The sequence below is a fragment of the Sceloporus undulatus genome, unplaced genomic scaffold, assembly GCF_019175285.1.
Source record: "Sceloporus undulatus isolate JIND9_A2432 ecotype Alabama unplaced genomic scaffold, SceUnd_v1.1 scaffold_18, whole genome shotgun sequence".
Classification (NCBI taxonomy): Eukaryota; Metazoa; Chordata; class Lepidosauria; order Squamata; family Phrynosomatidae; genus Sceloporus; species Sceloporus undulatus.
In genome coordinates this window covers 455,926-479,538 of record NW_024802940.1, presented here as the reverse complement: position 1 = coordinate 479,538, position 23,613 = coordinate 455,926, and the positions used below count along the sequence as shown (strand labels likewise).

The 23,613-nt window shown below is 41.0% G+C and overlaps 1 protein-coding gene across 1 annotated transcript in view; it reads right to left on the bottom strand.

The window, feature by feature from the left end:
* Positions 1-11,295: 11,295 nt before the first annotated feature.
* LOC121917435 (laminin subunit alpha-3-like) overlaps positions 11,296-23,613 on the bottom strand; it is a 177,831-nt gene continuing 165,513 nt past the window's right edge. The window contains exons 72-78 of the mRNA XM_042443401.1: positions 22,906-23,095; positions 20,665-20,805; positions 18,421-18,580; positions 16,650-16,780; positions 15,285-15,378; positions 13,657-13,776; positions 11,296-12,302 (exon numbers count right to left, since the gene is read on the bottom strand). Of these exons, the coding sequence (XP_042299335.1) occupies positions 12,157-12,302; positions 13,657-13,776; positions 15,285-15,378; positions 16,650-16,780; positions 18,421-18,580; positions 20,665-20,805; positions 22,906-23,095 (982 nt within the window). The 3' untranslated portion in view covers positions 11,296-12,156. The remainder of the gene's footprint in view (positions 12,303-13,656; positions 13,777-15,284; positions 15,379-16,649; positions 16,781-18,420; positions 18,581-20,664; positions 20,806-22,905; positions 23,096-23,613) is intronic.

Genomic DNA, 23,613 nt, shown 5'->3' with positions numbered 1-23,613 from the left:
CTCAAAGGATTCTACAGACTACCACGGCTATGTCTTTGAATATTACCTATTTTTGTATGTGTTCTCTGTGCTAATAATTTTTTTTATTTTTTTTTTTACAAAAAGCTTACTAAACTGTACCTAAATCAATCCAAATTTTTGAAATATTTCCTTGGCCAAAAACAAGTTCACACTGGACACCATCAATGTTAAGTGTGAGCTATGACAAGTCTGTGAAATTCCTTTAACAGGTGAGATCATCCTCATACATTTAGGCATGACAGAAACTCTTATAGGTCAGGGTGGGACAAATGCAGCCTTCCAGATATTGTTGGACTGCAAATCCCATCAGCTCTAGCCAATATAGCCAATGCTGAGGAACTATGGCAGTTGCAGTCTAACAATCTCTGGAGGGCCACACTTCACACCTCCTGATATACAGTATGCAAGCAAATGCACAATTTTTTAAAAACAACAGGGACCCTTCTAAGAGCCTGGCATAGGATTGTCACAAGTCTGCCTTTTTCATGATCAAGGAGTTAGAAGGTGGGGAGGCTGCCACTGAATGATGGTCTGTTTCTTCTTGACTTTCTTGTAAGTTGTTGAGCTTTAATTCTTAATTCTCATTTTTGAACAAAGTATATTCTTGAGGACTGTGCCTTGGACAACACTCTTGTCACCTTTCATTTATATCTCCCTTTTAGCCCCTCACTGACCTCAATGACTGTTGGAGTTACTGTTTTTAGTCGCTCTGGGCTTCACTTGCAGACCAACCAAAAACAAACTGATCTGGGTTTCTTTCAGAAGGAGCAGGTGCCTGTCCTTTCACGAAAGCTAGAGAATAACCCTAAAATTTATTTAGAACAAATTACAAATGTGGCACTGGATTTCTATAATTAGAATGTACATTATGTATTTATTTCAGCTGCATGCAGCTGCATGGGGCTATCATTTAATCAGGCACATAGCAATGGGAGGTGGGATGTGTGGTTAACCTTTTCCCATTCTACTTTCCCCGATGTCCCTTTCAAACATCTCCCTCTCACATACAAACTCTCGCACATAACTTCTGTCTGCTTCACAATGGATGGAGTATTCATTGATGGAGTGAGGTATACATGAATGCAAGGTGACGCAATGTCACAACCACATAGAAGGGCAAGGCACCGTAGAATGTAGGACATTCAAGAAAACTGTAGGACATTACTAAATAAAAACTAAAAACACTGATATAAAAATAAATAAATGCTTCTTAGTCATGCTCAAAATGAAGGACATTTTGGAATTCCTCCTGGACAGAAAGCTGAAATGTAGGGCATGTCTAGGAAAAGGAGGATGTCTGGTCACCCTGAGATAAATGTGACTTATGAAGCTTCTAAGGCTGGGAAGAATTTCATTTGAGAAAACACCATGGGAAGAAGGGGAGTAAATGGTCATTCTCTTTCTCTCCTACATGCACAAATGCATACACAGTTCCTCCAATGAAGCAGTTCTGAACTAAATAAATAAAACTACTACAAATACTGCTCCTGGACTTCCTGTTTCATGCTGACTAGTTGGGCCCTAATATATTATATGTACATGTCTTTGACTGTAGAAAGAGACCCCCCTTCTATTGATGAGAATGTTTTTTTTTAATACAGTATTTCTCTTACAGATAACCTCTGGGAAATAGCATTTTTGAGTGTGAAACGTTTTCTTGCATATGTTTAGGAAAATAACTAAGCATGGTGTATAATTTAGGGGAGGGACTGATGCCAGCCTTCATTTCCCTTTGTAAACCCAAACTGTGAAAGATTCTTCCTCAGTTAAATGTATGAACTGTGTGCATTCAAGCATAATAATTTTCATGAACATTCAAGTGCGAGCATTATCCACAGACAACAGCTGTGTTGTGATTGTTAAAATCTTAGGAAAGCTTTAGTTACAGACCTTGTTCATGCTCAGACACTGGAAGCTAGGATCTAATCTGCACTGAAGAATTAATGCAGCTTGACACTGCTTTAACTGCCATGGCTCAATGCTGTGGAATCCTGTGATTTGTAGTTTGTTGTGGCACCAGAGGTCTCTGGCAGAGAAGGCTAAGCATTTCACAAAACTTTAAATCCCATAATTCTATAGCATTGAGCCATGGCAGTTATTACAGTGTGAAACTGCACAATTTCTACAGTGCAGATTAGACCTGGGTTGCATGTCCCTAAAGTCTTTTGATATTCAGGTGGTGTTTTTTTTCAAGGGAAGATAGGTATATGAGATCAGTATTGGGAATGAACATGAAAAAGGATGACTTAGGCCTTACCTGGGTGTCTGTCTGCTGAAGATCTTCCAACTGTTTTCTTACATATATGAACACTTTTTTTTCCTTTTCAAGAGAAAAGTGTCCAGATGCAGGGTGTGTTTGGGGAGAAAACTGCTGAAAGGAAAGGGTTTAAACAGCCTCTTTTTAGTGGTCCCATAAACTCCATCCAGATGGCCCGAGGAACCAGAACAGCCCCTATTAAGGGTTAGAGTGATACCTGCTAAGTGTCCTGGGGAACTTTGGTTGAAAATCAGAAATATGTATGCAGCCCTTACTAAACTACACAGCCCTTGGTTACAATGGAGAATTCTGTTGTAACACCAGCCTTGTAGTAAAATTCAGCTGCCAGTTGATTTCATTTTGGTACCAGAATTGGGGTGTGTATCATCTTTTCATCTGCCTTAGGTAACAGAACTCTTTTTAGTGGTCCCAGAAACTCCATCCAGATGGCCCAAGGAACCAGAACAGCCCCTATTAAGGGTTAGAGTGATACCTCCTACGTGTCCTGGGGACCTTTGGTTGCAAATCTTGTTTCACTTGGTAAGTGCCCTGGAGGATATACCAGTGACTCAGGAGAGCAAGCAAAGAGGAAACCAAGCCATTATCAGGGTAAAATGGTATGGCCAATGCAGTCCAGGATCTGAGTGCAAAAAGCAGTCCAAGAAGGGTCATAAGAGAAGCAGGAAGTCACTGAAGGGAAGAGACAAATAACCCAAAGCTCAAAAAACAAAAGTGTCTATGATTACGGATCGCCTCCATTTGACCCTCGTATGGCTTGCTTACGACAGCCAAGCAGAGATAGTTTTGTTGCCTTGCATCAAAAGAGATGGCCTTGGCTGTGCTAATTTATAGCCAGCCGTAAATCAGCACAGCCAGGCTCATTAGCCCACTTGTCCTTTTTAAAGAACACCACTGCAGGTCCTGCTCTTTTGCCACCACCATTTTAATCTCTGACATTCAGATGGGTTCAGTATCTCTGCCTCCTCTTCAGGATCCACATGAGTTAATGGTCCATGTTCCATCTCCAAGGCAGGGTTACCAACAACCTCTGGCTCTGACTGGGGCTTAGTACATGGGTTTTCCTCTTCCCCTTCTTCATCAAAGGAGGCCTCCTCCACTCAGCCCTGCCCTGGCATGACCTAATGAAATGTTTACCAATGGATGTTGTAATTAAACAGAGAGCTTAATATTCAAACAATTTAAGGTTGTGTCCACAAGGAAAATATTCAGTGAGAAAACACTGAAGAAACACCTGCCACCCACCCTCGCTTTTGTATCTGTACTCTCTGAGGCCAGGTAGCCGTAGCCTTACCCTTCCCTTAGCACAGAAGAAGCAGGCAATAAAATGCATGCTATAGTGCAGGAGACATCATGCTGACCATCCAAAGTAAAGCTACATGTTAAAGTGGGGGAGGTAGATGGAAACCTCATGATCTTTGATTATCTAGTCAATGATTATAAATTACTTGGGGGCTCCTGGCAGCAGGCATGAGTCTGCGAGGTGATGGAATTAAGTGGAATTAGGAGGCAGTGTGATAATTTTCTGTGCTGATAATAAAATGACACTGAACTTGAAGAACTGGATGCATGCAGCAAGTTTGTAAAAGGATCAAGTTCCATTGCCTCTGTTTGGAGCCCAGCAATGTCACCTCCAGTGCTTTATCTCTTTCTTTCATGGCATTTGCTATGTACTGAATATGTAGAAGGGAAGAGCAGTAGTTTGTGGATTGTATGGGTAACTCTGCATGTCCCACCACTGTCATCACACGTGACAACCCCTTTCTGACCTCATCTAAACTGCTGTAACCTTCTCTGAACACCCAGCTTAAATAGCTACTCTTACCTCTTCTAACAATCACTGTTGTGACTCTTTTTTGTATGGATCCCTTTCCAATCCCCACATTAGTTACCAAAGATAGCAATCGCGGTTGTACATCTTCTGCCACTGTCTAACATGCTCCAACAGGTTTCTTATCTCAGGTGGTCTCTTATCTCACCACCACAGATACCATTGTGCCTAACCTTATCAATAACCCAATCTCAGCATAACAATCCCAAAAGGTGTGTATGTATAAATGAATTTATTGAACAGAAGAAAATGAAACCATTCACAAGTATTTGTTGTTCAAATGCATGTGGCTACAATACAGTGCTTTAGCTCAGTTGTTATCATTACTTACTGTATATACTCATGTATAAGACTAGAAATTTTGGTCAAAAAATTGACCTCCAAAAACTGAGTCAACTTATTCATGGGTCAATGTTAATACTACACAGAGAGAGAGAGAGAGAGAGAGAGAGAGAGAGAGAGTCAGTAATCTCCTTTCTCTGAGTAGACTGGGGGGGGGGGACAAATGCTTTGTCTGTCCAGGGAGCACTAAGCACCAACCCCTTCTAATGTCATCCACTTAGGCTTTAGTGTGAACATTAACAGTTATGCCTGCTGGAATTTTGTAAATTTTTGTCATCATTTTCCTTTGCTTCATCTTTTGGATCAGTGATTTCCAAACTCTGGTCCTCCGGGTGTTTTGTACTTCCGCTCCCAGAAGTCTCAGCCATTTTGGTAATGGTCTTTGATTTGGGGAGCTGAAGTCCAAAACACCTGGAAGGCCAGAGTTTGGGAATCACTGCTTTAGATCTTTTGTTACATACCCCTAATTTTTACTCAGGGTTTGGGAATCACTGTTTTAGATACTTTTTTTTTTAACATTAAACACCTTATAGGAAATAATAGGCAAGTGGGGATTTTTCTTGCTTGCACCTACTGTAACTACTTAAAATGTATGGTTATATTCTGGTTTAATTAGTTCCAGAACACACTTTGAAATTAATTTGGGGAGGCCAGGACAAATGGCCAGCTTAGAGTGAGATCTCCTCCCATTTTACAATAGTTAGAACCTCTTAGCAGATTACTACGCACCACTTTAAAACCATTAGACCAGAAAAAAGCTGATTTGGTGATACTTATTCAGAGACAACAAGGTCTCTGAAACTGACTGCTCTGTCTCCAACCAGTAGCTGCTGTGTCCCTTTTAATTGACAGGGAAACCCATCAATGACCTTTCAGTGACACATGTCCCTCTTCCAAAATGTCACTGCCATGATAGCTGCAAGATTGACAGTCACATGATGTCGGTGTCTCCTTCTCTCCCCTGTGCCCTCTCCCTTCATCATTCCCAAGCACCCCGATTGATTGATTGATTGATTATTTATTTATTTATTTATACCTTTTACTTTCAAACATAACCTGCAGGAGTAGAGCTCCAAACTTGTGTGGAAAAAATAAAAATAAAAAACCCAAAGGGCATGCTGGGTAGGGCAGATAGTAGGAAGGCCGGGGGGAAGGGAGAGGCAGGGTGACCAGATGTCCTAACTGTAAAGGAGGACAAGGCGCCGCAAATTGTAGGACATTCAAGAAAAAACGTAGAACATTACCAAGCAAAAGCTGACAACACTCATTTAAATATAAATTCGTGCTTCTTAGTCATGCTCCAAATGGAGGACATTTTGAAATTCCTCTTGGACAGAAGATTGAAATGGAGGACATGTCCTGAAAAAGGAGGATATCTGGTAACGCTGGGAAGAGAGTGCGATGGGAGCAACAGCCCCAGTGGCATAATTCAGAAGAATCTTGCATGAGATGTGTGCCATCAAGTCATTTCCAATTTATGGTAACCCTATAATGGGTTTTTCTTGGCAAGATTTGTTCAGAGGAGATTTGCCATTGACTTCCCCTGAGGCTGAGAGAGTATAATTTGACTAATGTCATCCAGTGGGTTTCATGGCCAAGCTGGGAATCAAACCCTGGTCTCCAGTATCCTAGGCCAATGCTCAAACCACTACACTCTCTTACAGGACTTTATAACCCCTAAGTCAGCTTCAATGGTAGCCTCTTTCCCTGCCCCCTGGTTTACAAGACCTGTAGAGGCCATTCCAGTGCCCTACCCTTCACCAAAAGAGTGCCAAGGATGTACGCTGATGCCACCACCATCACCTGCCAAATGGTAGCCTATTTCAAGATATCACCTCAAGCCAATCATCAGTAACCTTCAGATACAGTAAGGGGCAGGCAAAAAATAAAATAAAAAAGCCAGGTAAAGGGCCTCAAAGCTACCAGTAAACTCACACTGCACCGAGGGTAGGAGGGTGGGCCACACTGCAATGGTCCAAAGAGGCACATGGGAGGGTAGCTACCTTAAATAGCCTACCATCTTAGCTCCACCATGTGCCATGTTCAGGTACCCCATGCCCCATACTCAGGCGTGTTATAGACGGCCCAGAAGGGGCCGTCTCGCGCCGCCGCCGGTTGCAGCGTCCGGGAACTGCAGCAGCCAAACGGCGCGGTTCCTGGACACTGCAAAGAAGGAGCGCGATTTTCGCACTCCTTCCTGCAGTCTGGAAGAGATGCCGCAAGTGCCAAAGCGCGCACTCGCAGCATCACTTCCACTGCACAACGTGCGGACGCAGTGTCCGCTACGTCAAAATGGCGGCGCCCATCTGTATGCGGCGGCGCCATTTTGACGTAGTCATTACACGAGAGGGGCAAGGTGCGTCAGGAAGCGCCGCCCCTTGCGCATGATGACGGTGCCTCATGGGCCCATCTGTAACGCGCCACAGCCTCCCGGTCCCTGACCATGGAGGCCATCAAAAGAGTACCCTCCTCTGCACCGCCTGTCGCTGTACTGGTCCAGGTACTTATTCTAAGAGGAAGAGCCAAAGAGAACTGTGTTAAACAATCTGGAAGATATACCTTTGAAAGACAATACCATCAAGCTGTTGAAAGAGAGATGTACATTTGGTAGGCAAACTTTTTCAAATGCCTGTGAGTTTGCATTGTTCTTTTCACCCCTGCCAGGCCTTTCATTGTCATGAATTACTGGATCAATGCAATTACTAAAAGAGGCAGGTTGTCAACATGCTACATTTGGACAAATGAGTAATAATAATAATATACTGTATTCAGAGAAAGATGAAAGGGAGGATGTGGTACTCAGGAATGGAAATAAGATATGCTTCCTTTAATATGGTTGACTAACAATAAAGCTTAAAGAATGTGCAGACACTATTAACAGCATTTCTTGTCAGTGTCACTGAACTGTCATGCAAAGTTGTCTTCACCAGATTAGTCGAGCAGCTCTCATGATGATGCTATTAAAACAGGTACATTAGCAGCATGTCATCCCATATAAGCACCTGTTTAGATTCAAAAGTTGCTTTTTGCCAGAGGCTCAGAGAGGATTATAATAATATGGCATCCATCACTAAATTACATAGCTTAAAGAGCCAGATGCTCATCAGATCATCACTTGGCAGCATTGTCCAGCAGGTGTAGGTCCCTCGTGCCAAAATTTCAATCTAAATTAAACAAAGATCTCTTATGGTAGGGTGAGGAACCTTTTGTCCTCCAGATCTTTCAGACTACAGTTCCTATAATTGCTTATTGCTGGACATGCTGCCTGACTGGGGCTTTTGGGTGTCGAAGTCTAAAACAGCTGGAGTGCCCAAAGTCCTTGTCTCCTTGTCACCTTCCCTTATGTGGCAGCTGTATGTGGCACAGCTGTGCTACTATGATGACTCACTATGGCAAAACCCTATATGCATTTCTAATTTTCCTAGCTCTCATTCATGCTATGAAATAAACACTACTAAGCTAATCCAGTTGAGACCCCTTTAACTGCCCTGGCTCAGTGCTAGGGGATTCTGGGGACTATGGTTTTGTGAGACATTTAGACTTCTCTGTCAGAGAGCTCTGGTGCCCCAATAAACCACAGTTCTCCAGCACCGAGCCAGGGCAGTTAAAGCAATCTCAAACTGGTTTATTTCTGCAGTGTGTTCCAGTTATGTTATCAAAGTGGTTTGTCAACTAGCTCTGGTTTCTTGTAGCCTGTGGAGAAGACTTGTGCTTCATCTGTTTTTACAAACAGAAGTAGCAAAATACAGAAGTGAAGACTTTTTTTTAAAAAAAATACTAGGTTAGATAATTACTAGTCGGCCTCCCCTTATCCACAGACTTTTTATCCACAGATTCAAGCATCTATGGCTTGAAAATATTCCAAAAAAGTATAAATTTCAAATAGCAAACCTTGATTTTCTATTTTATATAAGGCACACCATTTTACCATGCCATTGTATTTAATGGGATTTGAGCATCCACGGATTTTGTTATCCACGGGGGATCTTGGAACCAAACCCCAGTGGATAACAAGGGCCCACTGTAGTTGCAGCTGCAATTAAGTACTAGTTTAATGGTGCAGGGGCTGGAGGCTATGATGTCAGTGAGGGCTATGTATCCTGTCTGGATTTTAGTCCAGCCATAAAAAGGCTATTCAAGTTGCTGAACCTATTTGGGATAATAAAATTCAGAACCTTGGATAACACACTTCCACTTGTTTTCCCTATTTGAGGAACCAGATGCTTCTTTGTGTATTATAGAAATCAAGAACAGGGAGAGTTAGAAAGCAAAGAAAAAATGGTAGGTTACCACTGTTTCACTATTAGTTCCTGTTTCCTATCTACCACCATTGTGTATATGCATAATGAAAATATGTTGTGTCCTGCCATGATCAGAGAAGCATATGGGAGGTAATTGTGACAGAGGGCCAAGCTGCTCCTTGGCTCCAGAGGTTCCTGTCAAGTGAGGCCGGGCACAGTCCATCTTCTGCTGACAGGCAAAGATGTTTTTATGCAACAGGTCTGGGGGCTTCAATTCAATTCCTTTTTTACTTATGTGCATTTTAATTAATTGAATAACTTTTAATGTTTTAATTTATTTTTTCCACTTACGTTGTATCTTGTTTTATATATTAGTGAAATCAGCTGCCTTGGCTGCTATTTCTACTGGAAAATTGATATATAAATTAAATAAACAAATGCCAACACTTTGGAAAGTACTGGGAGAATAAAGATATGATGTGTGAACAGTATGCTCTATAATCCAAACTAAAGGGCAAAGTATAATTATTTTCTGTCTACAAACATGCATGTGATTTCCAACATAAAGAAGACTACCCTATATACTCGTGTACAAGTTGACCTCATGTATAAGTCGAGGGAAGGTTTCAGGGTCAAAATCCTGGATTTTGATATGACCCGTGGATACGTCAAGGGTAAAGCTTAAGGGGCTATAAGGAAGGATGGAAAGGGGGAAATACCACTCCCGTCCCTCCTTCTCCTTCTCTGGACCTCTCCCAATGGATTCCCAGGTGCTGGAGGAGAGGTTTTAACATCAGATTGAGAAAGGAAGCAAGTGGATTTAAATGGAGAGTTGTTTCCATAGGAAGCCAGGTCTTGCAAAATGGACTGGAGACAGAAGCAAATGGTTTTAAATTGAGAGTTTTTTCCATAGAAAGCAAGGTCTTACAAAAGGGACTGGAGATATGGTTTTAAATGGAAAGTTCTTTTGATAGGAAGCCAGGTCTTGCAAAAGGGACCAGAGAGAAGCAAGTGGATTTAAATGGAGAGGTTTTTTCCCCATAGGAAGCCAGGGCTTACAAAACAGAGCAGAGAAAGAAGCAAGTGATTTAAATGGAAATGTTTTCCCTAGGAAGCCAGGGTTTCCAAAATGGTTCAGAGAGAGAAGCAAGTGGATTTAAATAGGGAGTTTTTCCGATAGGAAGAAAAGGCTTGCAAAACAGACCAGAGGGGGAAGGAATTGGTGTTCAATGGAGATTGGGGCATCAGGTTTGCTTGCTTTAGGACTTTCTAAGCACTACTGATGTATTGACTCTTATATTAGTCTACCCAAAATTTTAGGGGCAATTTTGGGGCAGAGATTTCTCAACTTATAGTCAAGTATATAGGGTATATAATCAAAGTAATATATATGCTATTAGGTAGCTGGTTGATGCGTTATTGGTGAAGAATATCTTTATGACAATAACAAGAAAATAATAAATACAATAAATACAGCCACTGGAAAAGTTGCTGCATTTTTCATATGACCATTATTGTCATATTCTGGAGTGAGACATTGTTCAGGAGTGGGCAACTTTGTGGAGTACAAGGGCCCCCACAGTCAGCTGCACTTCTCCATGAAAATAAGGATAAATGGCAACAGGTGTTACTTCTCTTTTTGCTTTCAGCTGATTCTTGCAAGGTTTTTTTTTCCTTCTGTTTTTTTTTCTCCTGAGGGTTTTTTGTGGTCCACCATATCTAATTCTGAGCTATGTTCAACCCCCAGTTTTGGTGTGTGTGTGTATGCATGAAGTTCATGGGGGTCTGCACAAGGCTTTGATGGGCCACAAAAAGACCCTGGAAGACTGCATACAGCCTGTGAGATTTGTACAAAATACACATATATACATTTAGAGTGAAAGCCCAAAGTAGAGGAAATATTGTTCCTCCATATTTTGTGATTTTTGAGAGGTAACTTTCAAATATGTTTAATTTCTATGGAAATAAACTATAGACACAATTGATTAGGAATATCTCCTGCACAATGTATTCTCCACAAGAAACATGAGAGAATAGGCTTGCTAGTAGAAAGGCTATTAGAATCTTAACCTTACTTGTAACTAGATAAGCTTATTTTTAAGAGTTTCAGTCTGGGCTAAGAACCTTCTTATGCTAACATTAATCTTTCCAGTAACTGTACTGATACACTGTTATAGGACTCACCTATAAGCATTTAACAGGATCCTGAGCATCATGCTTCCAACCACAAATGCAAAGACAACCTCCCCCACATAAGTAAGAAAATGTTGTCATGGACTCAGAGGGATAATAGTGGCCATTATGTCTTCTTATATTTTTATTGATGTCTTCCTTCTTTGGGGATTGTGCCAGTGTTCAGCAATGCTTTAATGACACTAGACTAGTATAAAATGGTTGACCACAGAGTTATTGAGCCAGTTTGTTGAATGTCATAGTGAGCAGTTTAAAAAATCAGTAATGGGTACATCGTAACTACTTGCTTCTGTGAGATGTTTCTGGACTGGTGTTTCTAAAGTAAGTTTTTTCAGTGTAAGGCAACAAAAGGAAGGAAACCCTGAAAAAAAATTACAGGATAAACTGTTAAATAATTCTTTAAGCAGACTTGTTGTATTTTTAAAAAATTCTGACTGCAGGTCTTGCAATCAGGCTGAGACAGTAAAAGAATCAAAACAAGCAATGTACCATTTATTCTTCTGTTATGATTCAGGAACAACTCATGCATATTACATCTTCTGAACAGAGATATAGTGGGTCTAAAATCATTTTCTTTAACCAGTCAAGCTTTTTGATTAAAGCTGATGAAAAGCTGATAAAAATCTTGCTGTGTGAGGGTCCAATAAGTGTATAGAATTGTTTAAAAGCAAGTTGCATTTATTTGTTCTTAGAAATCTTAGAACTGTGACCCCTGGGATTTCACTCTTTTTAAAGTGCTTCATACTGATTTTATATTATTTCTGTCAATTATGTAATGCACATGTCAGTATAAAAGAAGTGGTTCATTGCCCCAACATCATTTTCTATTTTCATAAAATTCTGTCTACAGGTCAGATGCTTCTTCCAATTCAAACATTTTTATAGTTCCAATTTGGGTATTCTTGCCATGTCAAGAGCCTCAGGGCTTGGCTGTTATGTCAATGCAATTGCTCTGGTTGTATATCACTGTAACTGAGCAGAATTTCACCAGATAATATTATATACAAGACCCTTCTGTATTTCACATGGCTCTATCATACAAAATGAGCGGTACAAAGAAAAAAGGAAATTATTTCATAAAGCATCTAACAATGGCAACGAAGTCTATATTTCTGGGGAAAAAATATACATCTTTAAACCTTGTGTACACAAATGGCAAGAATTACAAAGAGATGAGAAGAAATAAAACCATATTGAGGCATTTCATACAGTACATTAGGAGATTTTACCCTGAGAAGATACATGTGAAATGGTTAATTAACAGGGCACCCTTGCAAGCTGACAACACCATGAATGTCTGAAATTTTGCTTATTAAGACAGGTTTGTCATTGATTTTAACATCCTTCAGACAGCCAAGAAACATATCCTGAACAGGAAGCCATGCTGTTTCCAAGTTCACTGTAAAGAGAAAGAATAAAGATAGGCTAAATACATGTTAGAAGGTTGATATATAATTGTAAAAAGCCAAATTCTGTTTCTGAGATACATAATTCACTATTTCTTTGTCAAGGGAAAGTTGCCTAAAACATAAGATTTATATTCCCACTTATAAGAAATCTCAGGTCTTTTCCTTTTAGCTACTAAAATTATTTTGAATATATCCATTATTTGAAAGCAACCTTAACATTTTAAATAGGTTCTCTGTGATCCTATTATTTATGGGAGCATCTTTATTCATGCACACATCCTTCCCTCTTATATGCACAATAAATGGACCCTGCCTTTTTTCCTTGTGTAGAACAGAACAATACATAAGGAACAATATTAGCTGTGCCTTCTTAATCCAGAAGAAATGTAACCATGCATTCAGTATTAGCTCTGCTCAGATGTTTGGTATTGACATGAAGACTGAACATTTCAAGAATATGCAGGTTAGCATCATGTCCTAGGCACCAGTGCACTTGCTCAGCCATGTTGCTTGGTCAAGGAGGTCTATGCACACTGCTATAGATGCCTATATGTAAGGCATGCCTGTGAGATGGAACCTAAATCTGCATTTTCCACCTAAATTTTGCAAAGATGCTCCCTCACCTATAACTTAGTAACTGACTGACAGATAATCTGTGCTCATCTCCAAATATTGAAATGCATAGTATCTGTTTCTCCTATTAGTAGGGGGGGGGGGGAGAAAATTTAAAGCATAAGAATGCTGGCTTTAAGAATTTCCTCCAGAATCTTCCACAATCTGGAATATTATTGAATGACCTGAACAGCAAAGCGTTAGTGAATGAGAGCCAAACTAGATGGGAGGTCAATTGTGTGAATGCAATTCATATTCATGTTTTCCAAAATGTAAATAAGGAGCAACAGAGAAATCCTAGCAAAAACCAAAGGGGATAGAGAGTGAGAAATTACCCCTTTTCCTACCTCACAGTGGTTCTAGAAAATATTGTCCCCCTCCGCCTGTTACTTGCTTCCATTTGTGCTAATGGAGGTTTTCCTCCTGATGCAAATAGAAGCTGTGATGGAAGAAGGTTATATTATGACTCCCTATAATCATTCTGTTGCTTCCCCCCCATCTTTATCTCTAATTAAAAGCATGCTCTTTGACTGCATTCATCAAATGAACACATCATCTAATTTGGCCCACAGTGGAAAGTCTAGATTTCTACATAAAAAGTGAGTTGACAAATCAGCTTTCTTTTGACTCAGTGCAATTTTTTTCGGAAGGCTGTCACGCTCATCAGGAACTTGTTCGAAACAAAATAAAATACTAATGCATGAAAAATTAGCAAATAACAAGCCCGCCTACCTGGAACTCTCCCAAAGTAAAGTGGTTGAGCATGGTTGGTGGAAAGTACAGTTGATGGTCCAGTAGTGTAATTACTCATTGTATCCACATCAAGATGCATAGTGTTTTTCTTCTGAGTTACTGTAAAGAATCAGATGAATCAGTCAGTTCCACCTCCCACCCAGAAAACTGACTGACTTCAGCTAAATAAAGGATTTTCACTCTCCTCCTTTATCTTTGGCAATGTATCTGAAGACTTTTTATCCACTATGATTCTAAAGCTGCATCTGTACTGCAGAAATAATCGAGTCTGACATTACTTTAACTGCCATGTCTCAATGCTATGGAATTCTGAGATTTGTAGTTTTGTGAGACATTTAGCCTTCTCTGTCAGAGAGCTCTGGTGCTATATCAAACTACAAATCCCATAATTCCATAGCATTGAACCATGGCAGTTAAAATGATGGATTATTTTTGTAGTGCAAATGCAGCCTAAGCCAGACGTGGGAGTTGTTTTGCCCAACAGATATTGCTGAACTACAGTGCCCAGCATTCTGTTCTACTGTCTATATGGCACCTAGGGCTGATGGAGTTGCAGTCTCATTGCAGCAACCATGGATAGCCACACAACTCTCCACAAGTCAAAAATTATTTTTCTGGGCAAATGCAGTACTTAATATTCTTGGAGGCAATAAGCCATCGCAATAGCTATGCATGATATTAGTCAGGTGCTTACTCTTTCTCTCGCTAGCTCTTTTATTCCAATATCTATCTTCCTGATGATAAGGGCTGTTTGACAGTGGAATATGCTGCCTCAGAGTGTAGTGGAATCTCCTCCTTGGAGGTTTTTAAACAGAGGCTGGATGACCAGCTGTCAGGAATGCTTAGATTGTGTATTCTTACATGGCAAGGGTTTGGACTGGATGGCCCTTGTGGTCTCTTCCAACCCTATGATTCTATAAATCCTCCTCATTCTCTATTTAGCTCCCATTGGATGGGGTGAGTGAGGACAAACTATGAATGGCCAGGCACTCCTTGCCTTATTTCTCCAGTGAAAAATATAGTACTTCCTTCCAAAATCACTTTTCAGCAGCAAAGGTGCTGCTAGGCCAGTATTGTCAGGACCATGTGCCACACTGGTCTGAAAATGACATGGATGTGGCCACTAGGTGTAACTGGAGCAAAGATTACTACAGTTCAAGTGGCAGGTGCATGAGTCAGCATTTGGTGAGCTGTGCATCATGGGAAGTCTGATGCAACATGTACAGTAGGTGAAGTCAGCGAGCAGTGCATTATGGGCAATGGTCTGATGCAACAGGTACTGAGTATGAAACCATCCAGGTTTCACTGGTGGCATGACTGCAACACTGGGAGCTTATTGATAGGTTTTCCCATCAATGAAAAGGGGATGCTCTAAACTTTAAAAGCAAAGCAGCAATGGGATAGAGAGACAACATTGTGTGATAGGTATGGCAAAATGCTATTTTCTAGCTTTAATTTCAGTTTAAAAGCCTCATGTGATAATGTCCTCGGAAACAGTCTTTTTACGAAGCATAAGGCACACTTTTGGGGAACTCTGTGATGTTTGATCGTTTCTCCTGTTTTAAAATGAGATTGCACAGGACCTGGTGAATGAGATTGCACAGTACCTGCTATGGAATGCCATTTCCCATCACACAGAGATTGCTGAGGTGTGAGTGATGTCAAGAACTCTCCAGCGCCATTATTTCCAGAGACAGTGAGCTGTGAAGAATAGACTTTTTAATTTACACACACACAAATAATGAAGAGAATAAAAATAAAAACTAAGGCGCGTTACAGACTGCCGGATTGTGGTGGTCTGCTGCCGCCGCCGCTTGCACCGTCCGGGAGCCGCAGCCTTTAAACGGCGCGGCTCCCGGACGCTGCCGAGAAGGAGCACGGAAATCGCGCTCCTTCCCAGGCCCTGGAAGAGGTGCCACAAAGCGCAAGGGGCGCATTTGCGGCATCATTTCCGGGGTGACACGTGCGGACGCAACGTGTCCAGCATGTAAAGATGGCAGCGCCCGTGTGTATAGGGTGCCGCCATCTTTACGCCCCCGTCACGTGCTGGGGTGAGGCCGGTATGGACGCTAGGTCCTCGGCCAACCCCTAGCACGTGACGGGGGTGTATTAAAGGCCCGTCTATAACGCGCCATAGACACAAAAATAAGCGCCCATGAAACATTTGCTGAGTTTGATTCTTTTCAGTGTATTTTGCAACGGCCTTGTATGTAAAACCTAGATTGTTGTTTTGAAGATCAGGTACATCTCCTCCTAGGAAAAGGTATTTTTAAAATTGTATGTTTTTCTACTCTTGAAGAAAGGATATATTCACCTTAAGAGTTTACTGGTTGGTTGCTGCCAGGCTGAAGTTAATTTTTGCTACTTGCTGTTAATAACACAGTAATGTCATTTACACTCAGAGCACTTGGAGAGCATGCAAGGACACCAATCAGATGAAGATTAAATCATTCCAGATGCAGTTGAGAGTCAGGGACAGATTTTAATGGCATCTCATACTGATGTTAATGTAGCTTGCATTGTAGAATTCAAAAGAAGCAACAGCGTAACAAGACTTTCACTATCTAACTAGCATTGAAAAGTTACTCTTTTTGGCTGCAACTTTTGGCTACGGGATTGTGGGTGCTATAGTTTTTAAAAAAGTAATTTTCTGGAGCTCTCTACAGCCAAACAATGTACGGCTTTGTGATACTAGATGAACCTTCAACAATCTGATGCTCTCCTGATATACTAGAATGTCTGTGTGTTTGCCTTCATGTTGCCTGTTGACTTATGGCAACCCCATGAATTTCATAGGATTTTCATAGGCAAAGAATACATAGAGATGTTTTTGTCAGTTCCTTCCTCTTACTTGCTGTCATATTCAGTAGCAATTGGTACTACTCCTTAATAATTCAAGGCTAGAATCTTTCCCCTTTCCCTCCCAACAAGTGCTGGTAAATTGGAAAAAAGAGAAGAAAAATCATACTTACCACACCTTCTTTCATGTAAACAGTTAAATAGTTCCCTTGTTTGCTGCCAGTATGGATTAAAATGCTAGTTAAACTCCTTGGACGAATGCTAAATGCAATCCTATAGTACAAGTTCTTCAAGAAGTTTTTTTCTGAAATCCAGAAAAAGAATTGGGAACAGTTATTTTTTTAAAAAAGATGACCAGATTATGAGCTCAAGTCCATGTACTGCTTAGTTGCTGCAGGGACTCTATGAGAAGGTGTTCAAAAAAAGAGGGAGCTCTGCAATTTGAATGGGTATTGGACATCCTGCTGGCAGCCCCCAACCCCGTGTTGTCCCTGGATCCAGGCCCAGATACTATAAGAATCACATTGCTGAAAAAATAGCCCCCCAAATGGACTTCTGAGAATCCCCCAAGGGCACAAATCTCCATTTGAAGGTTAATTCCCCCCATCATTTTTCAGAACTGGAAGTAATCATCCAGTCTTGAGACCTGAAAAAAATGGGTGGGAGTAGCTTTCAGAGGTTGGGGAGGGATAGTTGAAAATGGGGTAGGTGTAGCCCCCAGACCAGCTGGTGCTGCACATCCCCTGCTCAACAGCTTCTTTCCACCATAGACAGGGGGTCACCTCACTAATTAAAAAAATAGTGACAGTGCAATCCTTACTCAAAAGATGTGCCAGCTATAGGGGATTAAGAATAGGCAGAAGCTTCTTGTGATCCCTGAAGGGGCTACAGGATCTAAAGGTACAACTAGGATCAGGAAAAATAAAGACCAAAAAAGAGAAAGCAAAGGATATGCAGAGAGAGCCATGTTATGGCTGATCCAAACTGCCCTCAGCCCAAGGATACCATTACTATGCTGGCACAAACTTGGACCAGGGCCAAGATAGTCCAAAATTCCTAGGCTGGATGAGATTTAGATAAACCATAGCATCAGGTGGCCTAGTGTTAACTCAGCTGGCCCACAGTCATCTTAGTGAGTTAAGGTTGTGCTCTAAATAAGACTGGACACAGTGGAAGCTCTGTTTGCTCAACTGAGGACTTCATCACACCAGTCTACTCTTCCTGCCACAATTGTGCTAGCTTAAGAATGAAAACATACTGGTTTGGCATAATTTCTCATCAGACTTGATAGCACTTTGGCAATCCATGGTTGCGTGATCTGTTTTCTGAACTGCCAAACTTTCCAGAAGAATGGAAACAAGCAATTGTGGCTGCCAAACATTTCTCAAAGCTGGCTGCTGTGTGAATGTGCACACAGCATCCAGCTTCAGGAAGCCACTGCAGCTGCTGCTCCTCCCCACTCCCAGTGTGTGGGACTGCTGTGTGCACACATTCACTCAGCAGCCCCATGCTTTGTGGAGAGGAGCAGCAAACATGGCTGCTAACACCTTCCAGAAGCCAGCTGCTATGTGAATGTGGGAAGGTGTTAGATGTTGTGATTACTGCAAGGGGAAGGGAAGAGGAGAAGAATCACGTCTACTCACACCATGTGACTGCCTGAGAAGCAGAACTGCAGTGGACGGGACCTATTGCATGAAGGCAGTAAAGGAATAGCTGTGAGATTGAGAGCCTACTGATGGGTTTTGCCTGTCTGTGAAAAGGTCCACTACAGTACTGAATGGAATGCAAGGCAGGAACAGGATGGACACAACATTGTGTGATAAGTTTTGGCCAAAGATACTTTTATTCTGTTAAAATTCCACTTTTTAGTCTTGTGTGATAAAGTCCTTAGTGAATGCCAAGATTTTGATGATCAGAACCAGTAACTCCTGCTGCAGTACTCACCAATGACAACATGCCCCCCTTCATTGAAGAAGGAGATCCCATTCTCCAAAGCATTATCCAAGCAAGGCAAGACACCACTGTTCTGATGGTAAGCATGTACAGGCTTTCCTCCCACATTAAAATTTCTCAAGCAGCCCATAAAGCTCTTTTTTGGTATATTCTGAAAAGACAAATACAAAATAAAAAAACAAAAACACAAAACCACGGATTTCATTAAATTCAATCATATGTATTTGAGCAGCACAGTACTCAGTGCAGCCAAACCTATGAACAGATTCATAAATGTTTCCTTTACATTTAGGCAGCCCCCTCTCTTCTAGAGGTAGGACTGTTCAGACATAATAATTTTAAGTCTGCAAAGGAATAAAGAAGGGACTAAAGGGTAATAAACTAGATCAGTTTACTCAGCCTGCTGCTTTCAAGATGTTTTAGACTTCAATTCTATGAGTACCAGATATCATGGCTAATGATAAAGAATTCTGAAAGCTATAGTCCAAAATATTTGGAGGGTAACAGATTAAGGAAACAGAATAGAGAGAGACAGAGAGAGCAGCACTGATGGAACATAGAATCATACAAACCTAGAGAAAAAGAAGGAACATGATCCAGCTGATTTGTTAGCCAAAGATGGCCCCATCTTAATAATTTAATGGTCAACATCATATGTACAATATGCCTGGAAGATCCCATCATCAAATGAATATATAATACATAAATTTAATAAGAAAAGGCTCTGTGAATGGCTACAAAAGCCAAAGAGGAATAATCAGTGCAAAAATGTTATTTGTAGAAAGCAGTTTTCTCCTCCTAAGAGCATGGTTCTGTGGACAGTATAATTTCAGTTAAGGTGCCAGTGAAACTATTATGCATCTATGCAAGTGCTGGAAAAGAATGAATCAAAACCTGGGTTTACATCTATATCCCTATCCTGCTTATTATGTTGTTTTCTAATTATTTTACTGGAAAAGGGCTGAAGCATAGCTGGTTATCTAGACAGGATAAAATAAACTGCTGGAGAAGGAAAGAGTCTCAATGGAAGTAATGGAAAAATAACTAACACTCCTAATAGCATGGGCTGGCATGTGCATAAAACCATTCCCAGAATGAATCTTCATGGTAAATATAATTTTTGATTTTCTAGTGAAAGTCAAGCTGGAAGGTGGCATACTGATCATATTGTGACTCTCACTTTTTTTTACATGCAGCTGAAAATTATTATTATTGTTGATGTTGTTGTTTATTTCTACAGCACTGTAGAAAAGAAGAGGAAATATTGGCTTCCTTGAAGAATGTGGACATTAAACCCCATGTCTCCATCATACAGAATCCTGTGATATGCAGTGTGGTGAGGCATAGAACTCTCTGACACAGAATTTCAAAGAACCTCATGTAACTACAAACCCAGGATTCCACAGGACAGAACTATGGAAATTAAAGTAGAATCAATATGTGTAGTTTGAAAATAGTCTTGAACAAAGGATGAGAAACTTGTAGCCTATGAGCCAAATCTGTCCCAGAGGGAGTGTATACGATTCCTTTTTCCTCCAGCACAGAAAAACCTCACTGTTATCTTTTATCAGTGACTGACATAAGAGTAGCTTATAAACCTAATACAAAGTTATTTAAATATCAAAGGCATTAAAAGAGCAGGGCATTAAAACTTTAGAAAGCTAGTGTGATGTAGTGGCTTAGGTGTTGGACTACAACTACTCTGGAGACTAGGGTTTGAACCCCTGTTCATTGAGTGACCTTAGGCAAGTCATACTTTCTCATCCTCGGGGGTAAGGTTAGGCAAACCCCCTCTGAACAAATCTTGCCAAGAAAATGCAGGAAGAGACTTGCCATAGGGTCACAGTAAAAAACATCCTGAAGGCATACAACAACAACTGAAGCACCCTGCAGCTGCAAAACCTTTATATACACAGATCTGAGGTCTGCTTTGCTACCAGGAAGATGGTACATTGGTGCTTGCTTAGCAGTACACTGCACAGAACTGAAATGGGCTTTGTATATTTGATGCTGAATATGCCCAAATTAAAAAGAATTACATTTGGTACTACCAACTTTGCTAAAGTACCACCTGTCCTGTTCCTGTATTCCTCAATCTATGCCCTTAGAGCCCAACTCACTGCTGGAATGCAGCCCTGAGCCATTTCCCAGATTGGAATTTAGCCATTAATTCGACTGAAAAGTGCTGTCCAACCCTGATCTAATTCCACGTCAACTAACACCTCAGTTTTTTACCTGAATCTTTAATGAAGGGACTCCTCCCAGGTAGATTGGTGACTCGGTCTTAGTAGAGAATGCAGGTGGTACGTTCCCTTCTCGAGCCTTCAAACCATCAACTACAAGACGCATTTTCTGTCCAACTTGGCTGAATGTCACCTTTTCAGGAGAGAAATTTATGTATTTAGCCAACATGATACAGAGAGATTAAGCAGTACAAAGTAAGGGCTTGGTCTAGTGTACACTATTTTTCTCTTCATTCTAAGCAATAATCAGACTCTGCTTTTTCAAGTATTTTATCACTCTGTATTTTCAATAATGCAGTGACCATTGTCCCTTAAGAGTTTACAAGGTGTCACCCACAGGCTTTAATATTTATGAGACTGCATAATTATAAGGGGTAAGAGCTTGTTTAATTTTCTTTTCTTAGGAAAGAAGAAAAGGAAAGGAAAGAAAGCTAAGTTGTTCACACATCACTGCCCATTACCTTACTTTGCTGTTTTGCATACCTGCTGAATTGGGGAATATTTACTTATATAAATGTAATTTAGTGCCTACACAATGACCATGGATGAATGCGTGCAATCTCCAGTCTCTCAGTTAATCTTTTATACACTTCTCTAGCAGTTCCTTCATTTACTGGTAAAGTGCAGTCCCCGGGCCACATGCAGTCCCCAGAGTTATTTTTGAGGTCTCTAGGGGTAATTTTTTTTAGAAAAAAAACTTTTCTCCAAAATGCCCTCTAAGGAGCACATTTCCACCATGTTAGGAGCCCCCTCCCCCCAATATGCCTCAGGGTAAAAATGTAAACATTTTTTAAAAAATGTTTTTGTTCCCAAATGCCTTCTAAGGAGTTAGAGCAGGGGTAGGCAACCTGCGGCCCGGCAAGGCCTTGGGACTGGCCCCTGCCCGGTCCTGCTGCCGATTGCCGCTGGAGCCTTTGGCCTCTCACGTGAGGGCGTGGGGCCTTTGGCCTATCAGGAGGAGGTGGGCAAGGGGGGCAATTGTCTATAGAAGCCTCCGAAACATGCATTTATATTAACATTTTTTAAAAAATCAGCAAATTTTTTTGTGTGTCTTCCATTTTAAAAAAAAAAGTATCCTCTATTTGAAAATTTTGTCCTACATTTATCCCGGTTTATGTATTTAATTAATTTTTTAAAAATGTATTTAATTATTTATTTTTTGGCTTCAGCTCCCCAGTTGTCTGAGGGATAGCAACCCGGCCCCTGGCTCAAAAAGGTTGCCTACCCCTGAGTTAGAGGGCATTCGCACCATGTTTGGGGGACCTCATGAACCAACTTCAGCTCAAGAGAGGCTGTCTTTGAAATAATAAATGAACACTTCCTGTTATTAAAAAGGGACACTCCTGAGGCTAAAATAGCCCAGGAAGGCCTTGAAAATAGGTAGAAAAGCTCTCAATGCCCTCTAGAGGGCATTTGGGACAAAAAAATAGACAGTGGTGTTTGTTTTTGTTTTGTTTGTTTGTTTATTATTAATAGGGACAGGTGCAGTGAGGAAGAGTGCAGCCTTCCAAGGTCTCTTGATTTGTTCAGAGGGGGTTTGCCATTGCCTTCCTCTGAAGTTGCCCAAGGCCACCCAATGGGTTTCCACGCCCGAGCAGGGATTCGAATCCTGGTCTCCAGAGACATAATCCAGCATTGAAACCACTAAACCATGCTGACTCTGTTAGAACCAGGATTCAAATCCCAGTTTAAATTTAAAGGGAACCCTAAGTGAATTTAACTGCTGTTGCCACTGGTGCAAATACAGCTGTCCCTTATCCGTGGGGGATCTGTTCTGTCCCCTTACCCCATGGAAACAATGGGGCTTGCCATCTGTGGATGCTCAGATCCATGGATGGCAGGACCCCACTGTATAATAGCTGTAGTATAGAGGTGGGGGATATTTACATTTAAGAGGGGAAGAAAGGGGGGAAAGCACATAATTCCACTTCCTGTTTTTTGGTGGGGAGGGGAAGCAGATTATCTTGGAAAACAGTTGGTTGTAGGCTCCACAGATTAATGTTATAATGCACAAAGTGAGTTCTTGATGCTAGTGATGAAGTCTCAGTGTGGATTGGCTGAGCTGCTAGGTCCTAGGATGTCAAACAATATTCAGAAATAATCTATATGGTAAGGAATGTTGTCTGTCTGGGAGTTTTCCTAAAATGATGAAACTGAAGTAGAAAGTTGTCCTATGTACTTTAATAGGTAATGGACATCTGAATTATTTAATCTGAGCATCCCTCCCACTCACCGTATGCCATTGTCCATCACTGTATTTGGCTTTGCTCTTGATCTTGATCTTTCTTCCATCAGCAGCAAGTAGAAAGACGTAACGTCCCTTTGAAAGGTAAAGGGACATGTATCTGCCCCCCAGTTTCTCTCCCATGAAGAAGATCAGTCCTCTAGATGATGCTGTACGAACATCAACTGCAAAATGTGATCTTGAATGTAAAAATAAATAAATATGTATAGAAGGCAAAGGCATAGAAAATTAGGAAGTAGAAATGGAACGGTATATTATTATTCTTTTTCATTATGCTAATGTTCCAGGCACACGGTGCTTTGCAGTTCTTGTCTTTTAAACATGCTCAGTAACCTTCTGGTGAAGGAAGAAACTTGTCCAGAGATACACAATGTCCTTCAAGGCTAGGCAAATATACAAAACTGGGCTACCATATCAGAGACTGGTTATCACGTCAAACATACATCTTTTGCTCCCTTTTTCAAACTTAACATACAATCTTGTTTTAGCAAGCTAATCTGAAAATATCTGTAAGGCTCAGGTGCCAGGGTACTTAAATTAGAAACCTGGGACCCATTTACTTTATACCACTAAATTCCACTTCACTTGCCATGGCTGCATCCCATGGAATCATGAGGTTTGTAGTGGCACCAGAGCTCTTTAACTGAGAATTCTAAATGCCCCTCCCTAAACTACAGATCCCAGCCTTCCATAGGA